Here is a 24,940-nt window from a genome sequence, read left to right as displayed (position 1 = left end):
GCCAATAAAGAAGGCAGTTGCCTGGCCCCCGCCAGCCGCAGTCCGTCCTGAGTGCGCCTGCGCGCGGTGGGGGCGGTCGGGCGGGGCTCCAGCCCAGAAGGTGCGCGCAGGGCTGGGTCCCGGAGTGGGAGCCGTGGAGCGCAGGTAATGTGCGGTCTGGGGGTGCGGCGCCTCGGCTGCCCTCCTCGTGTTGTCCTTCGTCTGTAATGTATCTCTCCTCTTACATCGTCTTCTGGCCTTTTATGTCGCCATTCCTCCCCTTTTGTTGCATCCTGCTTAAATGGTTACCACTCCCCTTATGTCGCCATCTCCCTCCTTAAGTCGCTATCAACCTCTTAACAAGATTTCGTTCCCTTTAAGCCCTCATTGCCACCAAATGTCGCAACCGCCGCACTTTAAGTCGTCGCCTTCTCATGTCGCCTGCACCCCTCTTTCATTGCTGTTACTCCTTTATGAAGTCTTCACTTCTCATGAATTGTCATCATACCCTCGTGTCACCTTCGCACTCCTCCTGTCACCATTTCCTTAAATCGAACTCATGCTTCCCGTATGTCATCCTCACCCCATGTCTCCTTCCCTCCCTGTCACCTTTGCTTCTCTGGTGGTTACTGTCGGTGCCTAATGCGTCTAGTTTTCCTCATAAGGAGCCACCCTGCTTTACGTTTGTTTTTCTTCCCTTCATGTCTTCATCATTTCCCCGTGTCACCTCACATACTGGCCACCATACTGGGTACTACAGCCGTTAACCCAGGGTGTGCCTTGACCACCTAATCAAACCTTTGCAATCTCAGCTTCCTCATTTGTAAAGTGCCCAAGAACACCTATGTCAGGGATGAGTGTGAGGATTCAGTGAGCTTATTCTTGTGATATGCCCGGCTTGATGTGGCGATTTGGGCTAATATTATCAACCATCTCACCCTCATCACCTCCTCATTGTCACTCTCCCCCTTCCCCCCAGCTGCCCTCATCATTTCTGTGGTGTCATCACACTCCCCGTATCCTGACATGCTCTGCCATGGCAGCCAACCCACGCTGCCCCACATCACGATCTCCATGTTGTCCTCACCTCTGCCACGTCACCACACCTGAGGGGGTGGCCCATCAGCCATCACGAACCTTGCTCACGTGAATACTTAATGCCTATCTCTTTATCTTGTTGGATTCAGTGAATCCCCACCCCTCAAACTGAGAGCATTTAGCCATGGCAGGAGTCAAGGAAGGCATGCTGAGGGGAAGACTATAGGTAGCTTAGGCCCAACCTTCCCTTGAGTTGTAGAATTAGGGGTACAGAGAGATGAGGCAGGTTTCACCACACCTTAGTCAAACCTCAGCAACCCTGAATCCCCATGTGGAAAGGTAAGTATCTTAGTCACTCACCTTGCCTTAGCATGGCAGTGGAGGATAGTCATTAGCCACGTGTGCTTGGGGCCTGGAACAGTCTGGTTCCAATCTTGGTTCTAGCATTTAGTACTTAAACAGTTGCATGACCTTGGGCAGAGGTGGTTTAAGGTTCCTGTGCCTCAGTTGCTACATGTGCAACCTGAGAATGAAAATGCAAGTTATTTATTCAGCAAATATTTATTAAGCATGATCTACATACATGTTCAACCCTGTGCTGGGCATTGGAGACACATCAGTGAACAAAACAGAGGCCCTTAGGGGGACAATATAGCTCAGTGGTAGAGCAGATGCTTAGCATGCATGAGGTCCTGGGTTCAATCCCTAGTACCTACTTTAAAAAATAAATAACCTAATTACCTCCCCCCAAAACGAACAAAATTGTTTTAAAAAATTAAATATATATTTAAAAAAAAAAGATCCCTTGCCTCATGGAGTTTACATTCTAGCCTGGGTAGGAGACAATAAGCAAACAGGTAAGTAGATCATATGATGTGTTAGAAGGGACGTGGGGAATGCAGAGGTTGTAGTTTTAAGTAGGGTGGTCAGGGAAGGTTTTCTGAGATGGTGACATTTGAACAAAGACTTGAAGGAGGGGAGAGTGACATGGCTATCTGGGGGAACAGCATTCTAGCAGAGAGAACGCAGATGAAAAGGCCCTGAAGTAGGAGAATGCATGGAATATTTAAGGAATAGCAAGGAGGCCGGTGAGGGTGGAGAGGGGTGGGCGATGAGGTTAGAGGAGTGATGGGGCAGATCCTCTGGGGTCTCATGGGCTGTAGAGAAGACTTTGGCTTTATTCTGAGTAAGGTGGGAGGATTTGGAGGAGAAAAGGGACATGATCTGATGTGACGTGATATGACCTGAAGCAGCAGCAGCAGCAGCTGGAGAACTTCTACCAAGAATGGATTGGCAAGAGCAGCCTGGTTGGAAGGAGAGCCAGAGTCCTCTTCTTAAAGCTGCCCTCATATATCCTTTATATTTGGAGAAAGCCTTAAATGTCCCTCTCAAAGATTCGGAAGGGGAGGGGATGTTCATAGAGGTTTTGAGAGACCAGAGCCACCACTGGGTTCAGCCACTATAGGGGAGGGAGGGAGGGTGCCACAAATCTACAGATGTTCAACAACAGAAGAGGCATCTTGTCTACACCCGGGACCCTAAGGCAGCTTGGGCTCAAATCCTGGCTCCACCATTTCCTGGCTATGTCCCTTTGTGCCAGTGACTTAACCTCTTTGGGTCTTTAGTTCCTTTATCTGTTCAGTGGGGCTAAAAAAAATACTGTTGTGAGAATTGAAAATATCAAGTGTTTTGAGCAGCACCTCCTTCAATAAACATAAAGAGCCCTACCCTTTCTACCACATCCTGTCTTTTCACAGGCTCAGGCCTCCCTCAGGGTGACAAGGAGAAGACATTCTGCCTTACTTTGTGTTCATAAAATGGTTCCACAGTGTAGCATCCTGGAACAGAACTGAGCTCTGGGTTCAAATTCCCAGCCAACAAATGACCTGAGCAGTGATTGTCCCTGAAAAACAGGGATAATGATGCTTGTTTGCCCCAGATGTGTTGTTATTTTTGAACTAACATCAACCATTTTCAATTGTGATGCAACTCTTCCCTTCCCCTGTTTTAGTTTTCTCCAAGGCATATACTGTATGTTTCACTCATTTATCTGTTGTCTCACTTCCTCAAAGGAATTTCTTCCTTCTGGGGGATTTTTTTTGTTTTTTTCTGTTTTGTGCTGTACCTCCATTTGCCAGACAGGTCTTGTCAGCAATAGTCACTGAATAAATACTAGTTGAAATGAATACATGAATGAATGGGCCACTGAGCATCTGCCAAGTACTGTCCCTGCACTGCGTGTTACTGGGGACTCAGCAGTGACTGAGCCAGCCCTGCCCTCATGGGTTTCACAGTTCAGTGGGAGAAACGGACCCATTACCAGGCAGTGACAGCCCAGTGTGGTCAGAGCCAGGCTGGGGGCAGCATAGGTGGAGGGATCTGGGTTGGGATGCAGAAGCTCAGGAGACTGCCAGAGGCCAAAGAGAGTGCCTGGGTCAGCCAGGGGGTCAGGGAGGGCTTCCTAAAGGAGGTGGTACACAAGAGGATAGGAATGAGCAACATGAAGAGGAGAAAAAGCTATGCTAGGCAGGAGGGGCAGCTGTGAGCGGGTTTGGTGGTAAAAGTGTGGTTTCAGTTCAAGGAACTGAAAGATAATTAAGTATGGCCAGGCCATCAAGGATGGTAAGAGAATAAGCCCAACAGGTTATTAAGGGAAGATCATTTGGGGCCCTGGGAGCCACAGTGAGGAGCTGAGACTTTATCCTGTGGACACTGGGGGGCCACAGGGAGGTTTTGAGCAGAGTCAGACTTGGATAGAGAGGAATTGGAAGGGTTGAGTGAAGCCTGGGAGCCAAGGGTGGTGACCGGAGTGGGGACTCAGGTGGGAGAGGCCAGACTGAGGCCGTGGATGGGAGAGAAAGAGGGTGGGTAGGAGAGACTTGGGGAAGCCAAATGGATAAGTTAGTTATGGGGCATCCAGGACAAGGCCCAGAACTCCGGTGGGGTCAGGGCTTTCTGGAGGAGGTAACACACAGGCTAAGACCTGAAGAATGGGTAGGACAGCTGTCCTTGAAATGGGGAGCTGTGGGGGGGAGCAGGTTTGGGAGAGATGCTAAGGGCAGTTGAAGACATGGGTATAAGGGGCTTAGGGATAGCCGGGTGGAGGTATCTAGGAGGTCATAGACTTCCAGAGCTGGAGTTTGGGGGAGAGGTGAGAGTCGGAGACAGCTTTGGAGTCAGAAAGGAGAACTGAAGCTGTAATGATGGGGCAGGTCTGCAGGGACCTGTCCATATAGGGCCCAAGAGGACATGGTAAGATGGTTGCACTTTGTCCCAAAGGCAATGGGGAGCCACAGGGGTTTTAAGTAAGGGTGGGACAGCTTAGATTTTAGAGTTCCAATTTAGAAATTGTCACCATTTGTGATGGAGTGTTTTTGTTATTTTTGCTTTTTACTTAACTTTTTCATACCAAGCATCTTCTCTTCCTCAAAAGGGCATTTAGAAATAAAGGGGTCCTTTGAAATAAAGGTTCTACTGCTAAAAAGAAAACAAAGTTTACAAAACCAGTGCTCTGTTCTGTTTCCTGTAGACTTGACCACAGGCAATTGATTGTTCAGTCCAAAGGGGTCTGTGCAATCAAGTGAAAATCAGCTCCTTTAAACACAAGAACATTTCTGTTTTGGGCCATATGGAAGGTCCAAGGGTTTGTAAATGTTTCCTGAGGTGTGGCCTGTCCAGTGCTTCCTGTGTGCTGCAGCAGTTAATTGGCCCCACACCCTCCTTTGCACTCCAGATGGCTTGAATGAACCTTGAATTGACCTTGAATTTTACTGTCAGGCTGAGATGCCATTACCTGCACCTATCCTATTGCTCTGGGCTCAGAACACAAGCCACTTATCATTGTGTATGAATCAAGTGTCACTGGATCTGGAGAGACATCTAAGGAGGGCTTTCTGCTGCTTCATTTCTTCTGTTTTCAATAAACATTTATTGAGTGGTTACAATGTACTGGTGTGGGGTGGAGGAATAAATTAGACATAGACTTAGGTTTTCAAGGGACACATACAAGTCTATCTGTGATAGAAGTGTGTACAGGGTACTAGGGGACACACCTCACCCGCCAGCTTGTACCAGGCGTTTACTGTGCTACCTGCCTGCCATGGATGGTTTCATTGACGCTTCCTTGCAAATGTGAGGTTGGTATTTTAGTTTCCCCATTGTTCTGAGAATGGAAGTGAGGCTCAGAGAAGGAAGCCTCTTCTCCCAGGAACACACAGAGCTGAGAGCTGAACCCAGGGCTTTGGGACTGCCAGACCCTCCCCCTTAAACCATTCAGAGATCCCCCAGCCACCGCTCCCCAGACGCTCCCCAGACGGGTGTAAGATGATCCTCCTTTTATAGATGAGGCCAGCAGGGCTCAAATAAGTAAAGCCCCATATGTGAGGTTACTCAGTAAGAAATTGATAGAGGTGGGATTTGAACCCAGGACTCTCCACTCCAAAGTACTGCTGTGGAACAGGGGTCAAATATCCTACCCCCACCCCCACCAGAGGCGGAGTGTTCAGGGAGCTGTGACCCAACACGTGTCTCAAAAGCCCAGTGGGTTTTGCTTCCTCTTTTTTTTCTGTGGACTGTGATGTCACACCCCAAGTCAGCAGGGCACAAGCCAAGGGGACAGGGCATAAGGGCCAGCCTGAACATTGCACTGGAGCCCTGGAGTGGGTACCCAGGAACTGAGATGAGCAGAGAATGCCAGCCAGGCTCTGTCTGTGCCCGGCTGCCCGTGCCCACCTTCCATTTCATCCTGCCCACTCCCCCTAGGGAGCTGGGGTTGGGGGTGCTGGATACTTCTCCAGCTGAGGCCACAGTCCTTTGTGGAGACTGGGATGTTGGGGAGGGGGCCCCCAACTTTTAAAGATAGTAAATGAAGGCCATCTTGCCTGGGCAAGGGTGGGGAGGATGGAGGCAGAGGGAACCATGCCTTTTTTTCTTTTGGGCTTATAGGATCCTTCACGCAATCATTTATTGAGGACCTCCTGCATGCTCATTCTATGCACTTGATAGGTATTAATTCCTTTAGTTTGAAGGAGCCATTTGGATAGATTTTAGACATCTCAGATTTTACATATTCAAACACATAAAAATGTATTTACTATTTAAAAATACATATATTTCTGACCTTTTCCCCAAACTTAACTCCTCACTCTTCCCCAAATCAGCTGTTGGTGTCTCCATCCTTGCAGATGCTTAGATCAGAACCCTTGGAGGCCTCCTGGCCTCCTTTCTTCACTTGGAATCTGTGTCCAGTCTGATTAGAAATCCCATCAGCTCCACCTTCAGAATGCAACCCAGACTGTATCTACTCTTCTCCCCTTGGTTGCCCACCCCCTAGTCCTGTCCACCCTTTCTCCTCTGTCCTCTCGTGCCCCTGCACACATGCACACAGCCCCCAGTCTGTTCCTGACACAGCCAGGGGGAGCCTGCAAACCCTTGTGTTAGTTTCCAGGGGCTGCTGTAACAAAGTACCACAAACTGCGTGGCTCAAAAAGACAGATTTATTCTCTCACTGTTCTGGAGGCCAGAAATCCAAAATCAAGGTGTTGGCAGGGCCGTGCTCCCTCCAGAGGCTTTAGGGGAGATTCTATTCCCTGCCTCTCCCAGATTCTGGTGGCTCCAGGCATACCTGGGTTTGCAGCCGTGTCATTCCAATCTCTGCTTCCCTAGTCACATGGTCTTCACTTCTGCCTCTTTTACAGAAACTTGCCTTTGGATTTAGGGCCCACTCAGGTAATCTAGAATAATCTCATCTCCATATCCTTGATTTAATTACGTCTTCAAAGACCCTTTTTCTAAATAAGGTCACATTTATAAGTGCCAGGAGTGATAATCACATCTGACATAACCTTTTTTGAGGCCACCACATTCCCTCCTCTGCTCAGAACCTGCATGATGGCCCCTATCCTTCTTGCCACAGTCCATGTAGCCCTACATGATCCGGTCCTGTCACCTCTCTGACTACGTCCTTTCTCTCCCTGCCCCCCACTTCACCATTCCACTACTGACACACTGGCTTCCTTGCTCTTTCCAGTCTTTATTAGGCATACTCCTGCCTCAGGGCCTTTGCATTGGCTGTTCCGCTGCTTAGATCATTCTTTCCTGAGATTTTCATGTAGCTCCCTTCCTCCCCTCCTTGAAGTTTTTTCCTCAGGTATCCCCTTCTCAGGCCTTCCTTGACCTCCTTATTTAGAATTGCAAGCAATCCCAACCCTACCCTGACCCTTGTCCCTCTTCCCTGAGTCTCAGTAGCATTCATTACCTTCTAACATTTAGTTGATTTCCTAACTTCTTTCTTTCTGTCTTACTTCATGTCTGTTTTGTTCACAGTGATAACCCAAGTACCTAAAACAATACCTGCTGCACAGGTACTCAATAAATGTATGCAAAATGAATGAACAGCCTTGTGAAGAGTAGGCACTACTGTTACCATGCCCATTTTACAGATGGGAAAGCCAAGGCACAGATGCATTGTCACTTCTCTGAGGTCAGTCACATACAGACTGAGGCTCATTAAAATCAGGCATCTGGCTCTGGAAGCCGCAGTTTTAACTGCCTCACCAGCGTAATCCAATCCACACCGCCTCTCCAGTCCTAGCTTTCTTTTTAAATACCTTAAGTGGATTGCTTTGATAAAAATATAACAAGTCAAAATTAAACCCATCTTTACAGACCTGTCATCACTGCATAATTTGAGAGGCAAAAGGTCGCTAACAAATTGAATGAAATCCGTCTATTTTCTTCCTATTTTTGGTTTATTAGTGGCCATCCCAGTTCCCAGGAATCCTTGTATCTAGTCCCAATCCTCACAGTTTTGTTTTTATCTTAGCTTCCCTAATGTTCCATCATCTGCTGTTCCAACCCTATATTCTTAAAACATTTTTCACCAAGGCTTTCACAAATAGATAAATAAAAGGCAGACTTGTTTCCCCACCCCACGCCCCCACCCCAACATTGCGGTCAGCCACATCTAAGACATCATCTGCTTCCCTTGGTGACCTTTGGAGTTCCAGATAACCTCAGTCTGTTGCTATTTCTTGCTGGATCCATTTGACCCACCCCCATTTGGTGGGCTCCCTGCAATGAGAGAAGTGGACCTAGGAGGTATCTTCTGCCCTTGACAATCTGGGATCAGATGTTGCGGGGGGAGGGGTTTCCAAATTATCCTTTCAGATCTAGGCTGGATATTGCGGTAAGGGGAGAACCTAGCTCCCTTTTGGAATTTTCTTTTTTCCTTCTTTCTTTAAATCACGTTAATGCATGCGCGTGATTGATCCTTAAACGTGACAAAACCTGGGACGTGCAACACCTGTGTTCACTCTATAATTATTTTTTATCCTGCGCAGAGATGTTTTCTCTACTTTTCTGTAAGTCGTTTATATTTCACAAGTTTAAAAAAAGGGAAGCGGTGTACAATAAAAAGCAATCCTGACCCACTCCCAAATCCCGCTGCCAAGGCAACCGCTTCTGACGCTGTTGCTTCTCTCAATATAATCCTTTTCTGCATTTGTCTATTGACTTCCTGTCTGGATGTGCGGAAGGGATCTTGCCCCTCTTTCACTGAGAGAGGTGGTTAGGGAGGAGTCCTCCAGTTTATTTCTCCAGCTGTGGCCTTAAACCCGGCTTCGGAGATGGGAGGTGGGAAACCCTCCTTATCCCTCCAGCCAGAGCCTGGATTTAAGAAACAAAAGTTCAAAAATCCCTATCAAAATGTCAGTTGGCTTTTCTTTTTTTAAAATCAAATACTGACTGCAATTCAAACAGACTCCAACGGAACACCCACCATCTCCTTCCCCCACCCGGCTCGTCCCCTCCCGTAGCGTGGGCTGTGTCTTCTAAGCTGATTTTATCGCTACATCTCTACATCATGTTATTACCCCTTGATCATTCCATTGTATTTTATAATTTTTAAAATCATTAATCTTATTTATGTATTTATTTCTGACTAGTTAATACATGCCTATGGTACAAAAGTCCACAAGATTTGTGGACGAGAAAAGATGTGGGATTTTCTCTCTTTACCTGTGGCCTCCCTAACCCACATGGGGGTCTCTAGAGTGGAGTGTAGCAAAGCCGATCGCTCAGCCATGTACTCTCCCCCTTCCCCGGCCAGATTGGCTGGACCATATGTGGAGGGCCAGGCCCCCCTTCTGCCTGCAGTGAGCCCGGACTGGCAGGCTCACTGCGCAGACTCCCTGCTGCAGTGGGCGGAGCCCCCTCGGGCCCCGTCCCCTCCTCCCTCCCGCCCCTGCTCAGCCTGTTGGGGCAGAAGCTGGGGCCCCGTGGAGGTAGCAGCTGCCGCCTGCCGCGTAAGGCCGATGCCCCTTTGGGGTAGGGTAAGGGAGGATGACTGGGGGATGGGCTGAGGGCTGGCGCGGAGGCCCCGATGATCCTGGGCTCCTGGCCTGAGCTGTCTGGTGGGCACCTGAGGGTAGAGGCAGAGGAGCCACCTGGAAAATGACTTCTGAGTAATCCCAGGGCTGGAAAAAGCCAGGCACAAAGATTTGGGATTCTGCTGACCCAATCCGGAGCTGTCACTTTGGAAATGTATAGGTTAGAGCTCAGAGAAGGGAAGGTGCTAATGGGGAGCAGTGTGGACGCTAATGAGGGGCAGGATGGGCGCACTAAAGTAGGGCTAGGGGCGCACTGCAGAGGGAAGGGAGGAAAGCAGAGGGGTTGGACCTTGAGGAATTTCGAAATCTCTGCTGACCAGCAGTCAGCTTCCTCCTTTAGGGGTTACGGGCACAGTGCCAGTGGCCCCCGTGATCACAGACAAGGCGACCCAATGAGTGTTGTGAGCCCGAGATTGATCTGCTTTCTGTGATGTCCCCTAAAAGCCTAGAACACCCCCACACATTGCCAGCTTTTGTTCCCCCCACAGTTTGGAGACTCTGACACACCCACTTTCCCACCTGGGCTCTGCGAATCCTCTAGCTGCCTGGCAAGATGAAGCCTAAACTGATGTACCAGGAGGTAGGTGGATGGGGGACCTCGGGGGAGGGGCTGGGCCCAGTGGAGGGAGGGGGTCTTGCTGAACTGCCCTGTCACCCCCCTACCATCCTGATCCCCCAGCTGAAGGTGCCTGCCGAGGAGCCCGCCAACGAACTTCCCATGAATGAGATCGAGGCTTGGAAGGCTGCAGAGAAGGTAGGAGCCCACTGCCACCCTCACTCTGTCTCAGACATGGGCTGGGCTGCCCGCCTTGGGCTGGCTGATCACCTTCTCCTCCCCACAGAAAGCCCGTTGGGTCCTGCTGGTCCTCATCCTGGCAGTTGTGGGCTTTGGTGCCCTGATGACTCAGCTGTTTCTATGGGAATACGGCGACTTGCATCTCTTCGGGCCCAATCAGCGCCCAGCCCCTTGCTATGACCCTTGCGAGTAAGTGGCAGCAGAGGGTGGGAGCAGGGAGCCTCGAATGGTGGGGGGAGGGGCACTGCCAAACTGAGGACCTGTCAACATGCAATAAGCAGGGCCTGCACCCAGTAGTCGAGACAGAGTGAGGAGATCGCAGACTTCCAAGTAGACCATCATCACAGGTTCTTCCCTCCATGCTCACCCGCTTCCCCCACACTGTTGCCATGGCAGCCACAGCATCATCTTTTGTCAGTGAACAGAAAGGCACACACAGACACACATGGTATCTTCCATCCACATCTGTGGACACATATGCACACACATGGACATCCACATATGCACTTCTGAAAAGACAAAGACACAGACATGCAGAGAATCTTGAGTATAGGCACACAAAAATATACACAGTCTTCCATACTCCCTGGGGAGACAAGTGAGCACTCACATTCCAGCCCCCTATGGCTGATTCTGCCTCCCCCCACCCCCCAGAGCAGTGCTGGTGGAGAGCATTCCCGAGGGCCTAGACTTCCCCAATGCCTCCACGGGCAACCCATCCACCAGCCAGGCCTGGCTGGGCCTGCTCGCCGGTGCCCACAGCAGCCTGGACATCGCCTCCTTCTACTGGACCCTCACCAACAATGACACCCACACTCAGGAGCCCTCTGCCCAGCAGGTACCTGGCAACCTGGGCCCTGGCTGGCAGCAGGGGGTGGTGGGAGGCAATGGGGTGGGGGCAAAGGGGGTTCCCCTGAAGCTCAGGGGACAGGTGGGCATGTCTCACACAACAAGCTGGACACAGGTGTTTGGGAGCAACTGTCTTCACATGGCCCTCTGGATGGGGGTGTTTTGTCATGGTCATCTGGAGGCCTCTGAATGTCAGGGTGTGGGTTTGGTTACAAGGGATTAGGCTGACAGATATCACTTGCCCATAAGTCACCCCAGTCCTGTCGCTCAAAGAAATGGAAATATGGAGTGAGTACCAGCCCAGTCTCAAGCCGGGCTGCCACTTCCCAGCTGTGTGACCTTGGGCAAGTCACCTCACCTCTCTGGCTTCAGTCTGCTCATCTGTAGAATGGGGCCAATACCTAGCACCCACCTCTTATAAGGATGAAATGAGCCAATCCCTGCAAATTATAGCACAGTGCCTGACAAAGCCAGCCCTTTATAAGCATTTGCTATTATAGCCTTGTTAGGGCCTGGAAACTTAAACATAATACTTCAGGATTTGAAAAGGAACAGCCTGGGTGGTTGGATAAGTCCTTCATTAAAAAGCACAGTGAATCTATCCTCTTTCCCTGCTGCCTCTCTTTGTCAGAGGTAGGCTTCAATTAATTAAAATTGTGGGGGTCTTTAAGCATTGCCTGAAAAAAATATAAACCAGTTAAAAATTATCTGAGTGCCCATACCCTGCTGGTTCCTACTGGAGTGGTTCAAAGTGCAAAGCACAGACACAGGAGGCAGACGGTCTGAGTTCAAATCCTGCTTCACTTTTGGTTTCGTCAATGCTCAGTTGCCTCATCTGCACCTAAAGATATACTCAGACCTGCCTCATCAGTGAGGGTGGTGAGAATTCAATGAGTTCAGATGTGAAGAAGCTTAGAAGCAGGGCCCGGCTCAGAGTTGAAACCCGGGAATCATTGGCTGTTACTATGACTGTTATTGGCATCAGCAAGCCTCACCCATATCTTCCCAGACCCCTAGTCTGCGCTGTGCCGCCAGCATCCTGTAATGGGCCCAGAAGCCCTGTGGTGTCAGGCATTGATGCTTCCAAGTCAGGATCTTGGGAAGGTCCTGTGAAGGGCAGGAGTAGCAGGGAGGTTCTAGCAGGGTTCAGAGCAGCCAGTTATTAAAACAGATAAAGAAAGATTTTAATACCTTAACCTGCAAAGCCTTCCCTAAGTATACTGGCTAATATAAAGCCTGATCAGTCCTGGAAGCCTAATCTCAACACAACTCCATGGGGGTGTGGCATGGGATTGGAGACCTGGCTGGTCCAGCCCCTCAGAGGCTCTCCCCTCGCTGCAGGGTGAAGAGGTCCTCCGGCAGCTACAGGCCCTGGCACCCCGGGGTGTGAAGGTCCGCATTACCGTGAGCAAGCCCAACGGGCCTCAGCCCCAGGCGGACCTGCAGGCGCTGCTGCAAAGTGGTGAGCTAGGGGACAGCTGGGGGTTGACTGGGCCTGGGGCTGCTCCAGCCAGTCCCTGACCACCACCCCTGTCGGTTGCAGGTGCCCAGGTCCGCATGGTGGACATGCAGAAGCTGACCCATGGTGTCCTGCACACCAAGTTCTGGGTGGTAGACCAGACCCACTTCTACCTCGGCAGTGCCAACATGGACTGGCGCTCCCTGACCCAGGTCTGCCTGCACCCTACCCACTCGCCCTCCTAGGCTTCTGCCTGCCCCGGCCTCCAACTGCATCCCACTTTAACCCCAGAGTCCTCTCCATCTAGCCTCTGCAATGGCTTCCTTCCAGCCTCTGCAATGGCTTCCTTCCCACCTCCTGCCAGGCCTCACCAATCCAGTCCTCCACTGCCCTCCCCCTGTTCATGGAAGCCCCTCAGTGGCAACTACCAGCCCATCTACAGGCCATTCAAAGCTCTGCCCACCTATTTGACCTTCATTATTCCCTCCCTGAGTGCCTTCTCTAAGCCCAGCCCTATTCTGATCCTGGGAACATGGCAGTAACAGATGTACCTCTTGGAGCTCCCAGTACAGAGACAGGCTTCTCACAGGCAGTGTCCTCCCAGACGGGTCAAGACTGGAATGGAGGAAGCCCAAGCACGGGGGTCTAGGGCCAGGTTGGGGGACCCAACCTGGGGTATCAAGGAAAGTCTCCCAGAGGAGGCGACAACTAATCTGATACCTAGAGGATCTGCAAGAATTAGCAGAAGACAGGAGAGGGGTACAGCTTAGGCAATGATCATTTGCTCAACAAATATTTCCCAAGCCCCTAATCTCACCAGCTCTGCAGAGTGGATGCTGAAGATACAGCTGTGGCTGAGACATCCCCTGTGCCTGTCCTCCTAGTCAGTCAATGGGGAGATAGGTTTGTCACCAGAGAGAGTGATGAGGGAAGCCCAAGGGACCCTGAGAGCCTCAAGGAATGCCTGGCACAGTCTGGACAGTCAAGGCAGGATTCCTGGAGGAGGAAACTACCAGCTAAGACTTAAGACTGGGTAGGAAATCAGCAGAAGGTAGAAGCAACAGCATGTGCAAAGGTTCAGGCAACCTGGAGCTTCAGAATAACTGAATGATCGTCACCAAAACTGGACTCAAGACTTCAGTCTTGGTCAAGTTCATGTCTATACCAGGACTCTAGTTAGGAGAAAGGGGGAGCTAGGGGGCAGAAAGAGGAGAGACAGGCAGATAGAGGGGTGAGGGACAGGAAAGGAGACCGGGGAGGGAGGGGGAGTATCTGCAAGTGTCCGTGCCACCTGTGAGTCCTGGGCCACCAGCCCCCTCAGCACTGTCCTCCCTCAGGTCAAGGAGCTGGGCGTGGTCATGTACAACTGCAGCTGCCTAGCTCGAGACCTGACCAAGATCTTCGAGGCCTACTGGTTCCTGGGCCAGGCAGGCAGCTCCATCCCATCAACCTGGCCCCGGCCTTATGACACCCGCTACAATCAAGAGACACCCATGGAAATCTGCCTCAACGGAACCCCTGCTCTGGCCTACCTGGCAGTGAGTCCGAGGGAAGAGGGACCCATCACACCTCAGCCACATGCCCTCAGTCATGGCCTCCATCTAGCCCTGCTCAGTAATTTGGTGGGAATGGGAGAGTCCTGACCACTAGCCATCATTCCTGCCCACTCAGGGGCCTGGACTGTGTCCCAACATCTCTAGGCCTTGGTCTCATCTAGGAAGTGGGTATCATAATATTTACAATCTTTTAGGACTAATGAGGAGAGCCCGTGCAAGGTCGAGCCCTTGGTGTAAGCTACCTATGGCTCTTTCCATTTAAATCAATTTAAATAAAAAGTGGATAAAACTTCAGTTCTCCAGTCACACTAGCCACATTTCAAGGGCTCAGTAGCCACACGCAGCAAGTGGCTGCCATATTGGGCAGGCAGATAGAGAACATCTCCATCACTGTGAAAAGTTCTATTGGACAATGCCGACCGTCGCCTGTGGCACTCTGGACAAGGCAGGGCTGTTTTTAGCTGTTGATATTTTCACTAATTGGGGTGGCCAACCTGGGTCCCCTTCAGTTCTCCTGAGCAAGTCACCTGGCCAACCCCAGCATCATGGTGGAAGGCCACACTAAGGCACAGATGCAGGGATGACTCATTGGGGTAATTTGCTCCAGTGGTCTCCCACGGGGGATGAAAGGTTCCCCCGTTACCACTTCTGCTTTCAGAGCTTGAGTTTGCTCATCTGTCGTGAGGATGGAGGGAGCTAGGTGAAGAGCCTGGTGTGGGTGGGCACGTGAGAAGTGCCATCAGGGTGAACTGTGAGCAAGTCAGGGACAAAAGTGACTAGAACGGAGCTCCTCAAACCTGAGCATGCATTAAAATCACCAGAACGGCTTGTTAAAACCCAGATTCCTGGGCCCCACCCCAGCACCTTGATTCCCTGTGCCATGTGCAGCAAGGCCCAAGAATCTGCGTTTCTAACAAGTTCCCAGGTGATGCTGTTGCTGCCAGATCAGGGACCTCATGTCGAGAATCGCTGGGTTAAAGCATAAGTTCTGGAACCAGACAGCCTAGGTACAAATCCTGTCTCCATCTATCAGCTGTGCAACCTTAGACAAGTCACTTACCCTCTCTGCGCCTCCATTTTCTCACCTCTGTAAGGGACGTGTTAATTATCTCTCCCCTTTATGGAGGCTGAGCATTCAGTGAGACCCACAGGACCTGGCTCATGACGAGCTGTCTATAACTGGAGTCCACTGTGACGGCACCCCTGGCAGGACACGTGTCTTGACTGTCCCTTTATCCCCCAGAGTGCGCCTCCACCACTGTGTCCGAGTGGCCGCACCCCAGACTTGAAGGCCCTGCTCAACGTTGTGGATAATGCCCGGAGTTTCATCTACATCGCGGTCATGAACTACCTGCCCACCATGGAGTTCTCCCACCCGCGCAGGTACTGCTGGGTGCGTGAACAGGGCTTGGGGAAGGGAGCCACTGCAAGTGAAAGAGGAAGGAGCTGGGAGAAGGGGTGATGGGGCCCAGAAAGCAGGCAGGGGGCCAAGGCCAGAGGACAGACAGAGGGGGAACCATGGCAAGAGGCAGAGGAGACAGGTGACAGGGAGAGTGGGTCTGGATACTTGAGGTAGGGCAAAGGGAACAGAGGAAAGGATGAGAATATTGGAGGTGGGGTGGGGGACTGGAGTCTTAAGGCAGAGGATGCAGGATGTGGGATTTCTGGAGGTAGGAGGCAGGAGTTTAAGCTGGAAATGGGATGAGAGGCTTGGGAGATGGGACTAAGTATTCAGGTTTGGGGCGGCAGGGTTGGGTTCTGTGATCTGGGACGGGAAGTGGGGATGACTGGGCTCTGGGGGCTCAGAGCAGGTAGTCTGGAGTCAGCAGACAAGATGATGGGAAGATTGGGCTTGCAGCAGCAGGACTGGGAGCCAGAGATGGGGTGGTCTTGGAGCCTGGGGGTTCCCAGGCCTGGCTCCCTAAAGCTGAGGTGAGGCCTCCTCTGTGGCCCACACTCCCTTCCCTAAGGTTCTGGCCTGCCATTGACGATGGGCTGCGGCGGGCTGCCTACGAGCGGGGCGTCAAGGTGCGCCTGCTCATCAGCTGCTGGGGACACTCCGAGCCATCCATGAGGGCCTTTCTGCTGTCCCTGGCTGCCCTGCGTGACAACCACACCCACTCTGACATCCAGGTGGTAAGCACCTACCCCAGATCCACCCCTCAGCCCCTGTGCAGGGCAGTACTGGGGACACAGCTCTCGTGGTGCTCACCTGTCACCCAGAGTGGTCTGTGCCTGGTTGGGGGGCACCATGGATCGGGGCCAGGATTGAGGGAGTGGGCAGAGGGGTCAGGGCCGGGTTTGGGGAGCCCAGGGGAAGCACCTGCCCAAGTTAAGGTGCCATGGAAGACTTTCTGGAAAAGGAGACATTGGATGTAAGACCTGGGGGAGGAATAGGAGCCATTCTAGAGGGAAGAGGTGGCATATGAGGCAACCAGGTCCTCCCCGTCAGTCGGTGTTTACTGAGTACCCACTCCACCTGGCCCTATTCCTGCCCTCAAGGCCCCGTGGGAAGCAGCCAAGTCCTCAGTCCTGAAGATCTGGTTCCACACCCCATCCTAGACCCTGGGCTCTCTAACCCACCCTGCATCTCCCCCTTCCCCTCAGAAACTCTTTGTGGTCCCTGCGGATGAGGCCCAGGCTCGAATCCCTTATGCCCGCGTCAACCATAACAAGTACATGGTTACTGAACGTGCCACCTACATCGGTGAGTGTTCTGAGGGCCGCCGGGGAGACAGAAGGGGGTCCAGGCACCGCCGGGGGCCCTGACTCTCTGCCCCCACACCCCCGCCCCATAGGAACCTCCAACTGGTCCGGCAGCTACTTCACTGAGACGGCGGGCACCTCTCTGCTGGTGACGCAGAACGGGCGGGGCGGCCTGCGCAGCCAGCTGGAGGCGGTTTTCCTGAGGGACTGGGACTCCCCTTACAGCCACGACCTCGACACCTCAGCCGACAGCGTGGGCAACGCCTGTCGCCTGCTCTGAGGCCCGGTCCAGCGGACAGTCCCCGTCCCTGTGCCCCTGCTTCTGTCTGCCCCATTGTGGCTCTAACAGGCTCCCCCCCTGCTCTCCAACCTCTACCTCTGCCCCTACTGGCCTGACGCTGTGGCCCCAGAGGACCCAGCCGAGCTGGGGGAGGGGTTAGCCCCCAAAGAAGTGGGGGTGCATGCTGGGCCCGGCCCCCTGGCCCACCCCACTTTCAAGGGCAAAGAGGGCCCAAGATCATAATAAGAAGTAAATAACTTATCTGTACAGCCTGTGCCTGACTGAGTGGTGTGAGGTAGGGTGTCGGGGTAGGGGACAGCTGGCATGGGCCTCTGGTGGGGACATCCTCCTGTGCACTGAGCCCTCAGCATGTGTCCGGTATGTGCTGAGCCCTCAGTAGGTGACCAGTGTGGACTGGCAAGTGCTGAGCCCTCGGCCTGTATGTGCTGAGCATGCACGTGTGACTTCGTATAACCAGAATGAGGCAGCGTGTGCTGCACGCTCAGCATGTTCCCAGCCAGATGAGCACGTGCTGAGCCACTGCATTATCCCCAGGGTGGACTCGCATGTCTGGACACTAGAGCATGTACCAAGCGTGAAATGTACACCTGCCAAGTGAATTTACACTTCGCATGTCCCGAGCATGGATGAGTGCATGCCAAGCCTGTAACCTTTGGCAGACACAGGCCAACAGATGATGAGAATTTGGCATTTGGCTGAACCTGTCACCTGCTGAACACCAAGAATGTTCTGAGGGTGGATTCTTGTGTGCCAGGCACTGAGCTTCTCTAGGGGATGGGTCAGTGCGCCAAGCACAGCCTCCAGCCTGAGCCACTGGTAGGCTGGGGGCAGCATTGGAGAGCAGGGCCTGGACCCCAGCCTGAACCCCACCCCAACACCAGTCCAGGCCTCAGGCAGGGAGGACAGGCATGAGGCAGAACTGCTAAACAGTTCTTTATTGAAATAAACAGAGGCAGCAGGGCCAAGAGCGTGCTCAGGGCCAGCGGGGTACAGCCCCCTCCCTGTGTCCCTCTGGCCAAGGGGGCCAGGGGCCAGACCCCAAAAACCTCCTGTGTTCGGGGTGTGTGTGCAGGCGTGCGCCGTGGGTGGGGGGAGTGGGGAATTTCTTGATAACTATCTTTCTGTAAGAATAATTTGTCGGTTCAGGGGATGGCTTTGACAAGGGGATGCCAGCCCCACTAGCACAGCCCCCAGTAATGGGCAGGGGTGGGGTCACCATCAGTGGTGCCCGCCGACGTGCTGCAGAAAGCTAGTGGCCCGGGGTGGACCATGTGGGTGGGTGTGGCGTGGTGGGAGCCCCTGAGCCCGTGGCCCCCTGATGCCCTCCAGGGTCCACTCTGGCTCATTCAGCCATTCCCCGGAACAGCTGCTGGGGTCGAAGAGCTCAGGGCCTGGCCTCTGTTGGGGAGAAGAGACGGGCATCAGCGAAGAAGTGCCCCTCACCCCAACCCCCACCAGCCCTGAGGAACAACCAGCCTGCCCCTCATGGACTCCTTCTGGTCCCAACTGCATCCTTGTCACTTCCTGAGGACAATTTTGTACATGCTGAACCGTCATCCATTTTGGAGGCTTAAATAATGTGTGCTGAGACCTTCCTCTGTCCCGAAGGTGTGTTTGCTGAGGGTCTGTCATGTCTTCCTGGGTGGGCGAGCTGTGATGGGCTTGTTGGGAGTACTAGGGCTTTATCGCTTCCTGTCTGTGGACTGCTGTGTTCTGAGTTTTTACACAGCGTGAATACAGATTAGTGTTTGCTGAGCTTCCTCACATCCTGAGGGCGGGCCTCAGATGCTGGACCCTGTGGCAGGCCATCTAGTTGTGTGGGAGGCAAGGCTGGTTTTACTGTGCTCTGATCCTAGAGCTCTGGGGAGGCCCTGATCCCAGAACCACCCGCACCCTGGTTGCCGCCCAGCTCACCTCAACTTCCATGGTCATGTCCTTGATGTCTGGCCCATCCCCCTCCCGCTGCGGGATGGCAGGCGGCTCAGCGGAGGCCCCTAGGCGCTCTCCTTCAGCCCAGCCACTGCCCCGGCCTGGTGTGTCATCCTCAGGAGAGGCCTGGCTCAGCCAGATCAGGTTGCTGAAGTTGGAGTCGGACTTGGAGCCTGCGGGTGGCTTGCGGGCTTTGTGGCGGCCTGCCAGGCGGCTGCCATAGAAGGCCAGGATGGGCTCGGGGCCGGGGTCAGACACCCGACGGCCAGCGGCAGCTGCCTTGAGTGGGACCAGCATGTCGGGGACCACATCGGCACGGGTCTCACCCCACAGCTCACACCCTGCCTCCTGTAGACTCAGGTCGTCCAGCTGATTGATGGCCCTTTGCATGCCTGGTGCCTTCTCACGGGAAAAAGGCCCGCTGCCCCCCACACTGCCCAGGTCCACAGCCTCCTCCTCCTCGGCCAGTTGGTAGTAGGGGGGCCCGTCTTCTGCAGCAGCCACCACCGACGTGGGTGGCTTGCCCTCCACCTGCAGAGAGAGGCGGCAGCCGCGCAGTGAGAGCTGGTAGTAGCGGGTGGTCTCGTGGGCACTGCGCAGCTGCTGCATGGACACGAAGGGGTGGCGCAGGGCTGCGCTGGGGCTGATGCGCTCGTGCGACTCCCATGTCAGCATGCGCTTAATCAGCTCCACCATGCTCTTGAGGTCGGCATGCTCCGCCAGCACCTCCCGGTCCGGGAAGGTCAGCCGACTGGCTGCCCCGCCGCCATTCACCGTCTCAATCTGGTCCAGTGACTTGAGCATGTACTTGCGGCGCTCCAGCGGGCGCACCTGGTGGGACGTAAGGTGGGGCAGAGGTTGACACCGAGTCCAAGCCTTGGGCCCCAGGCACCCCTGCTGTGGGGCCCACTTATGACCCTCCCACCCCAGCTTCCAGTCTGCCCTCCAGTCTGGCCCAGAGCTCTCTTGTGGCTATGAAGTCCACACACCGGAACCCTGACTTCCAGTGCTGCCCATGATCTGACTTGGCGCTCTCTTGCTGCTGGGAGGACCATACCTGCTCACTAACACTAGACACCCTCTAGTCTAATCCACAGCCCTCCTACTGCTGCAGGAAGGACAGCTGACTGTAATCATTTGTTTTACTGTGCCCTGATCCTACAGCTCTGGGGAGGCCCTAATCCCAGCACCACCTACACCCTGGCCACCCTCCGGCTCCCCTCTCTCTCTGCTCTCACTGGCTCAAGTTTCACACCTTGCCCCAGCCCTCCAGTCCCCCCCCCCCACAGGCCGTGGGTCCGGTCCCGAACAGCGGCTAGTAGAAGGGCTGTCCTAACCCTCTAGTCCTCCTTGGAATCAATTCCAGACCCCTCTTGCTTCTGCATCTGATCCCAGCCCTCGAGCCTCCCAGGAGTCAAGCCCAGACCATCTTTGCCAAATTGTTTGACAACCACTGGCCCAGGAGTTATCAGAGGAGCTGCCATGTACTTTCAGTCCCATCTGTGGTCTCACCCAGACTCCTCTCTTGCTCCCACGGCTGGCCCAAACTTCCAGTCCTCTCTGCTGTCTCACCCAGACTCTTGCTGCACAAGTTTGATGACCATAGCCACAGAGGTGGCAGACAGGCTGCCCTGACTTCCAGTCTCACCTGGGGTCTCACTCAGAGCCCTCTTGCTGTGACAGCCCCCGCAGCTGACCCCCAAGCTCCTGGTCCTCTCTGAGATCTAGCCTAGATTTTTTTTCTTGATGTGGCAGCCCCCACACTGACTGCCCTCCCCACCCCCCCTGCCCCCCTACCTTGGTCTCAGCCAGGTAGTCAGCCGAGGACTTAAGCTGCCAGGGGTTAGTGGCATCAGGGTGGGGATTGCGCTTGAAGAAGTGGTGGGCCTTGCGGGCGGCGTGCAGCAGGTGGGGCTTGGGCAGGCCCTGGGTCTCACAGATGTAGCGCACCTGGTCGTACTCATTGTTGCCCGGGTAGAGGGGCCAGCCCAGGTGCAGCTCAGCCATGATGCAGCCCAGCGACCACACGTCCACCTTCTCACAGAAGGGCAGCCCCAGCAGAATCTCAGGGGCCCGGTAGAAGCGTGACTGGATGTACGGCTCCTTCACATAGCGCACCTCACTGAATATACTGGCCGAGCCAAAGTCGATCACCTGAGCAGTGGGGAGGGAGGCACATGGGCCAGGAGGGCCAATCTGAGCCTCCCTTGGCATCTCTCACCAGGGTCTTCCTTCATCAGCCATCTGACTGTCACTGCGTCTGTGAGTCTTATCTCTTGTTAATGCTCCTATCCATCTCCTCCAGTCCTTGTCTCTGGTTTGCGTATTTGTCTCTCTGTCTCTGTTTCTCTCCACTAGAACTTACACCCATGAGGGTCAGGAATCCTCTCTCCTCTCTCACCTCACACTTTAGCCATCAGCCAATCTTGCTGATTCCTCCTGCTGTTCTGCCCACTCTGCATCCTGAGTTTGTTCACGGCCCCACCCTGATCCTGTCCTCTCATCCCCCTCCTGGACTAATGTAGGGGCCTCCTTGCCAGTTTCCCTGTTTCTCCCCTCCACCCCCACCTTCCAGTTTGCTCCTCACATGCAGCCCGAGGGTCCCTGTGACCACCTGAGTCAGACAACCTCCCTCCCCTGCGCAGAATCTTCCTGTGGCTTTACCACATCCTGTGATAAAAGTCTTCACCCGGGCCCACAAGCCTCCAACAATCTGCCCGGTCCCCTTGCCACCCTCACCCTCTCCCACCTTCCCCCTCACTCACCCAGCTCCAGCCTCATGGGCCTCTCGCTATTCCCTGAACAAGCCAGACACATTCCCAGCTCAAGGCCTTTGCACTGGCTATTCCCTCTGCCTGGAATGCTCTTCCTCCAGATGTCCACATGGCTCCCTCTCTCACCTCAACTCTTTACTCAAATGTCACCTTCTCAGGGAAGTCTTTGCTAACCATCCTATCAAAAACAGCACAGCCCACCCTTTCTATCCACCCTACTGGCCCTCTGCTTTTCTCCATAGCACTTAACGCCATTTCACATACTATATGCTACCTTTGTATGTAGTTCATTGTTTCTCTACTCAACTTGGACATCAGTCCCACGAGGGCAGGGATTTTGTCTGTTCACTGCTGCATCCCTAGATACCTGGACCAGCACCTGGCACACAGCAGGGGCTCAGGAAAGAGTGAATGAATGGGCTTTTTTACCCCATCATGCTCTTTCTTTCTGTGTCTCCTTTGTCTCTCTCTTTTCTTTCTTTGCCTCTTCATCACTTGTCTGTCTCTCATCTCTCTCTCTCTCCATCTCTGTGTCACCTCCCTGAAGCCCAGGTTCTATTCTGTCTTCATCATCAAGCACTTAGTGACACCCCACACTGGCCCTTGGCACATACAGGTGCTGATGAACACCTGTTGCACTAACGTGGTGAATGCCGGAAGGTCCTTGTCTCTCCCGATGCCTCTCGGGGGAGCAATCTGCCATTTTCACTCTGAATCTCTGTGATCCTGTCTCAGCCCCTCCCTCGGGATCCCTCCTGTAATTTCTCTGCTTCTGATTCAGCCATCCCTCACCTTCTGTGTACAGAAGGCAGTGTGACAAAATGGTTATTAACCTGGACTCTGAACACAGACAGCTGAGGCCTGAATCTTAGAGAGCTTGAATGACCTGATCACTCAGTCCATATTCATGGAATCCCTTCATTCATTCCACAAATGCAGCGGGGAGACCAGCGCTGGCCAGGTGTCATGGATCTGTCCTGTCTGTCTCCTGCTGTGTTTGTGAGAATCTCTGCTTCATTGAGTCTCTGTCCCTCCACCTATTGGGGCAGAATGATCTCCCTTTTCCTGTCTCAGTATCTCCCTGTATCTCTGCCATTCATTTAGCACTGACTACACGACAGCAGTAGGCTGGGAGATGCTGAGGAATCAGTGGTGACCTAAATGCTCCTGGCCCTGCCCTCACTATACTCCTAGTTCAGACCCATCACCAGATAGTAACAAACCCAAAAGCAGACAGAGGGGTCAGAGCCGGAATCGGGGAACCTTGGGACTTGTGACAGCACCAAGGAGGTGCCTGTGTGCCCGGCAAGCATTCGGAAAAGGTTTGTTGATGAACAAACTCAGGATGATGCCGCCATCCTTCCAGTCGCTAGGGACTGCAGGCTTTCATCCTCCCTCGAGGGAGGATGAAAGCCTCTCCTCCTCTCTCACACTTCACATAAGATTTACCAGCAAGTCTTGTTCCAAAATCTACCCAGAACTCACCCACATCTCCTCTTCTCACTGCCCTGTCACTGGTCCCACCCACCCATGTCTCCCACCTGGCCCACTTCTCAGTCACTCCTCACTGTCTTTCTGCTCCTGCCCGTTAGCTCAGCTAAGACCTGACAAGGATGGGGAGACCTCAGGTCTTGGAGGGAGACGATGTCAGAATTGGGACAGGGAGATGGGGAGGATTTCAGAGACAGGAGGTGGGGAGAGGCATCGAGGCCAGGGAGGGAGACCTCAGGGCTGGGAGACAAGTGAGGGACAAGGGAGACTTCAGCGTCAGGAGAGCATCCAGGGCTGGGGGAATCTGGGAGAGGACAGGAACAAGGGACACTGCCACCCCTGGGCAGCCGCACTCACCTTGACCCTGAAGGGGCAGCGGGTCTGGTCTACCAGCATGATGTTCTCAGGCTTGAGATCGGCGTGGATGATGGCCAGCTCCTTGAGCCGGGCCAGGGCTCTGAGCACCTGCAAGGTGACCGTGCGGATGTGACGGGCGGGGAGGGGTGCGAAGTTGTTCTCCTTCTGGAATTCGAAAAGGTTTTGCTCCAGCAGCTCGAAGACCAGGTAGAACTTGAGGGCGTCGTGGAAGAAATCAAGGAAGCGGATGATGTGGGCCTCCTCCGGGTCCAGGCCCCTCATGCAGCGCAGCAGCTTCAGCTCGTTCTTGATGATGCGGCTGCGGTAGGCGTCGTTCTTCAGGATCTTGATGGCCACCATCTCGCCAGTACTTCGCCGCCAGCCCTTGGCCACCTCCCCGAAGGTGCCCTTGCCCAACACCTCAATGATGTCGTAGCAGTCAGTCTCCGACTGGATGGTGGCCATGGTGCCCCTGTCGCCGGACACTGCCCTGTCAACACCCCTGCCCCACGGGCTCTGCCTCCGGAGCCTCCTGCCCCGACGCCGGCTCTGAGGCTCCCCCAGTGGCGGAAAGAGAACCGCGCTCGTCCCTTGCCCTGTGAGGTTCACCCCTGCCTCCCTGGCAACCCCCAGACCTCTGGGCCGCACAGCGAGTCTGCCAGGGGCTGCACCCCTCCCCCGAAGCCCTCCTGGCTTGGGATGAGGGGCCCCAGGCCCCCCAGAATGGGTTCCAGTGTTGCTGAGTGGCTCTGGTTCTGTTGTTGGAGACCCTCGGCCCTCGCTGGAATCGGGGGTGGGGTGGCAAGTAGTGCCCCCTCCCCCATCCAGGGGCGGAACACTGGAGAGGCTGGACAGGTGAAGGGGAGGAGAGTCTGATTGTGGACGTAGGGCAGAGAGGAATGGGACATTCCCAAACACGTGGGGAGAGACTGTCTTCCTGAGCTAGAGGATTTGTGTGTGTGTCTCTGCTCAGAAAACACCTGCCTCTGCCTGTGGCTGCTATGGGGTAGGTCTGACTGATATGGGACCAGGTTGCAAAAGGTCTTGAATGCCAGGCAAAGGAGCTTGGACTTTGTTCTGAGGGCAGTGGGGAGCCACAAAATGACTTTGAGCAAGGGAGGGCAGGGTCAGATGGGAGTGTCAAAGCTACTGTGTGAAGAAGAGTGGATTCGAGGAGGCAAGAGTGGAGGCCCAGAGCTTGCAGCAGGCTCAGGTGGGAGAAGTTGGCGGAGGTGGGGGACGAGGCAGGTGGACGAGACACTCAGGAGGCCAGGAAGACAGGCCCTGCAACTGGCAGGTATAGGGGAAAAGAGGGAGC

At 53.8% G+C, this 24,940-nt stretch overlaps 2 protein-coding genes across 6 annotated transcripts; one reads left to right on the top strand and one right to left on the bottom strand.

The window, feature by feature from the left end:
- The first annotated feature begins 6 nt into the window (after positions 1 to 6).
- Positions 7 to 17,317, top strand: PLD3 (phospholipase D family member 3). 5 transcript variants are annotated; one of them, XM_006215012.4, is made up of 12 exons: positions 7 to 144; positions 9,893 to 9,984; positions 10,084 to 10,158; positions 10,247 to 10,389; positions 10,855 to 11,038; positions 12,391 to 12,511; positions 12,593 to 12,720; positions 13,846 to 14,046; positions 15,308 to 15,447; positions 16,035 to 16,200; positions 16,672 to 16,771; positions 16,863 to 17,317. In XM_006215012.4, exons 2-12 carry the CDS (start codon positions 9,958 to 9,960, stop codon positions 17,048 to 17,050), a joined length of 1,473 nt encoding a protein of 490 aa, XP_006215074.1. In that variant the 5' UTR covers positions 7 to 144; positions 9,893 to 9,957; the 3' UTR covers positions 17,051 to 17,317. The 5 variants fall into 5 exon arrangements, with proteins under 5 accessions (XP_006215074.1, XP_015104044.1, XP_072823132.1 ...); XM_015248558.3 differs by lacking the exon at positions 7 to 144 and adding an exon at positions 9,244 to 9,320; XM_072967031.1 differs by lacking the exon at positions 7 to 144 and adding an exon at positions 9,255 to 9,342.
- A 674-nt stretch (positions 17,318 to 17,991) lies between these two features.
- Positions 17,992 to 24,375, bottom strand: HIPK4 (homeodomain interacting protein kinase 4). The gene is made up of 4 exons (XM_006215011.4): positions 23,623 to 24,375; positions 20,798 to 21,154; positions 18,986 to 19,831; positions 17,992 to 18,469 (listed from the first exon to the last, which is right to left on the bottom strand). Exons 1-4 carry the CDS (start codon positions 24,085 to 24,087, stop codon positions 18,290 to 18,292), a joined length of 1,848 nt encoding a protein of 615 aa, XP_006215073.1. The 5' UTR covers positions 24,088 to 24,375; the 3' UTR covers positions 17,992 to 18,289.
- Between the last annotated feature and the right edge of the window lie 565 nt (positions 24,376 to 24,940).

The sequence above is a fragment of the Vicugna pacos genome, chromosome 9 (genome assembly GCF_048564905.1).
Source record: "Vicugna pacos chromosome 9, VicPac4, whole genome shotgun sequence".
In the NCBI taxonomy this organism is placed as follows: domain Eukaryota; kingdom Metazoa; phylum Chordata; class Mammalia; order Artiodactyla; family Camelidae; genus Vicugna; species Vicugna pacos.
The sequence above is the reverse complement of the archived record's forward strand: the minus strand, read 5'-3'. Positions and strand labels throughout refer to the sequence as shown.

What these genes read in the sequence shown, in the direction of transcription:
- HIPK4 (XM_006215011.4), bottom strand. Translation starts at nt 24,087, where the DNA reads ATGGCCACCATCCAGTCGGAGACTGACTGCTACGACATCATTGAGGTG. An exon ending in GCTGCCCCTTCAGGGTCAAG is followed by an intron (nt 21,155 to 23,622) that starts GTGAGTGCGGCT and finishes CCCACTGCTCAG; the next exon opens with GTGATCGACTTTGGCTCGGC. An exon ending in ACTACCTGGCTGAGACCAAG is followed by an intron (nt 19,832 to 20,797) that starts GTAGGGGGGCAG and finishes ACGTCCCACCAG; the next exon opens with GTGCGCCCGCTGGAGCGCCG.
- PLD3 (XM_006215012.4), top strand. Translation starts at nt 9,958, where the DNA reads ATGAAGCCTAAACTGATGTACCAGGAG. An exon ending in GAGTTCTCCCACCCGCGCAG is followed by an intron (nt 15,448 to 16,034) that starts GTACTGCTGGGT and finishes CCCTTCCCTAAG; the next exon opens with GTTCTGGCCTGCCATTGACG. An exon ending in TGAACGTGCCACCTACATCG is followed by an intron (nt 16,772 to 16,862) that starts GTGAGTGTTCTG and finishes CCCGCCCCATAG; the next exon opens with GAACCTCCAACTGGTCCGGC.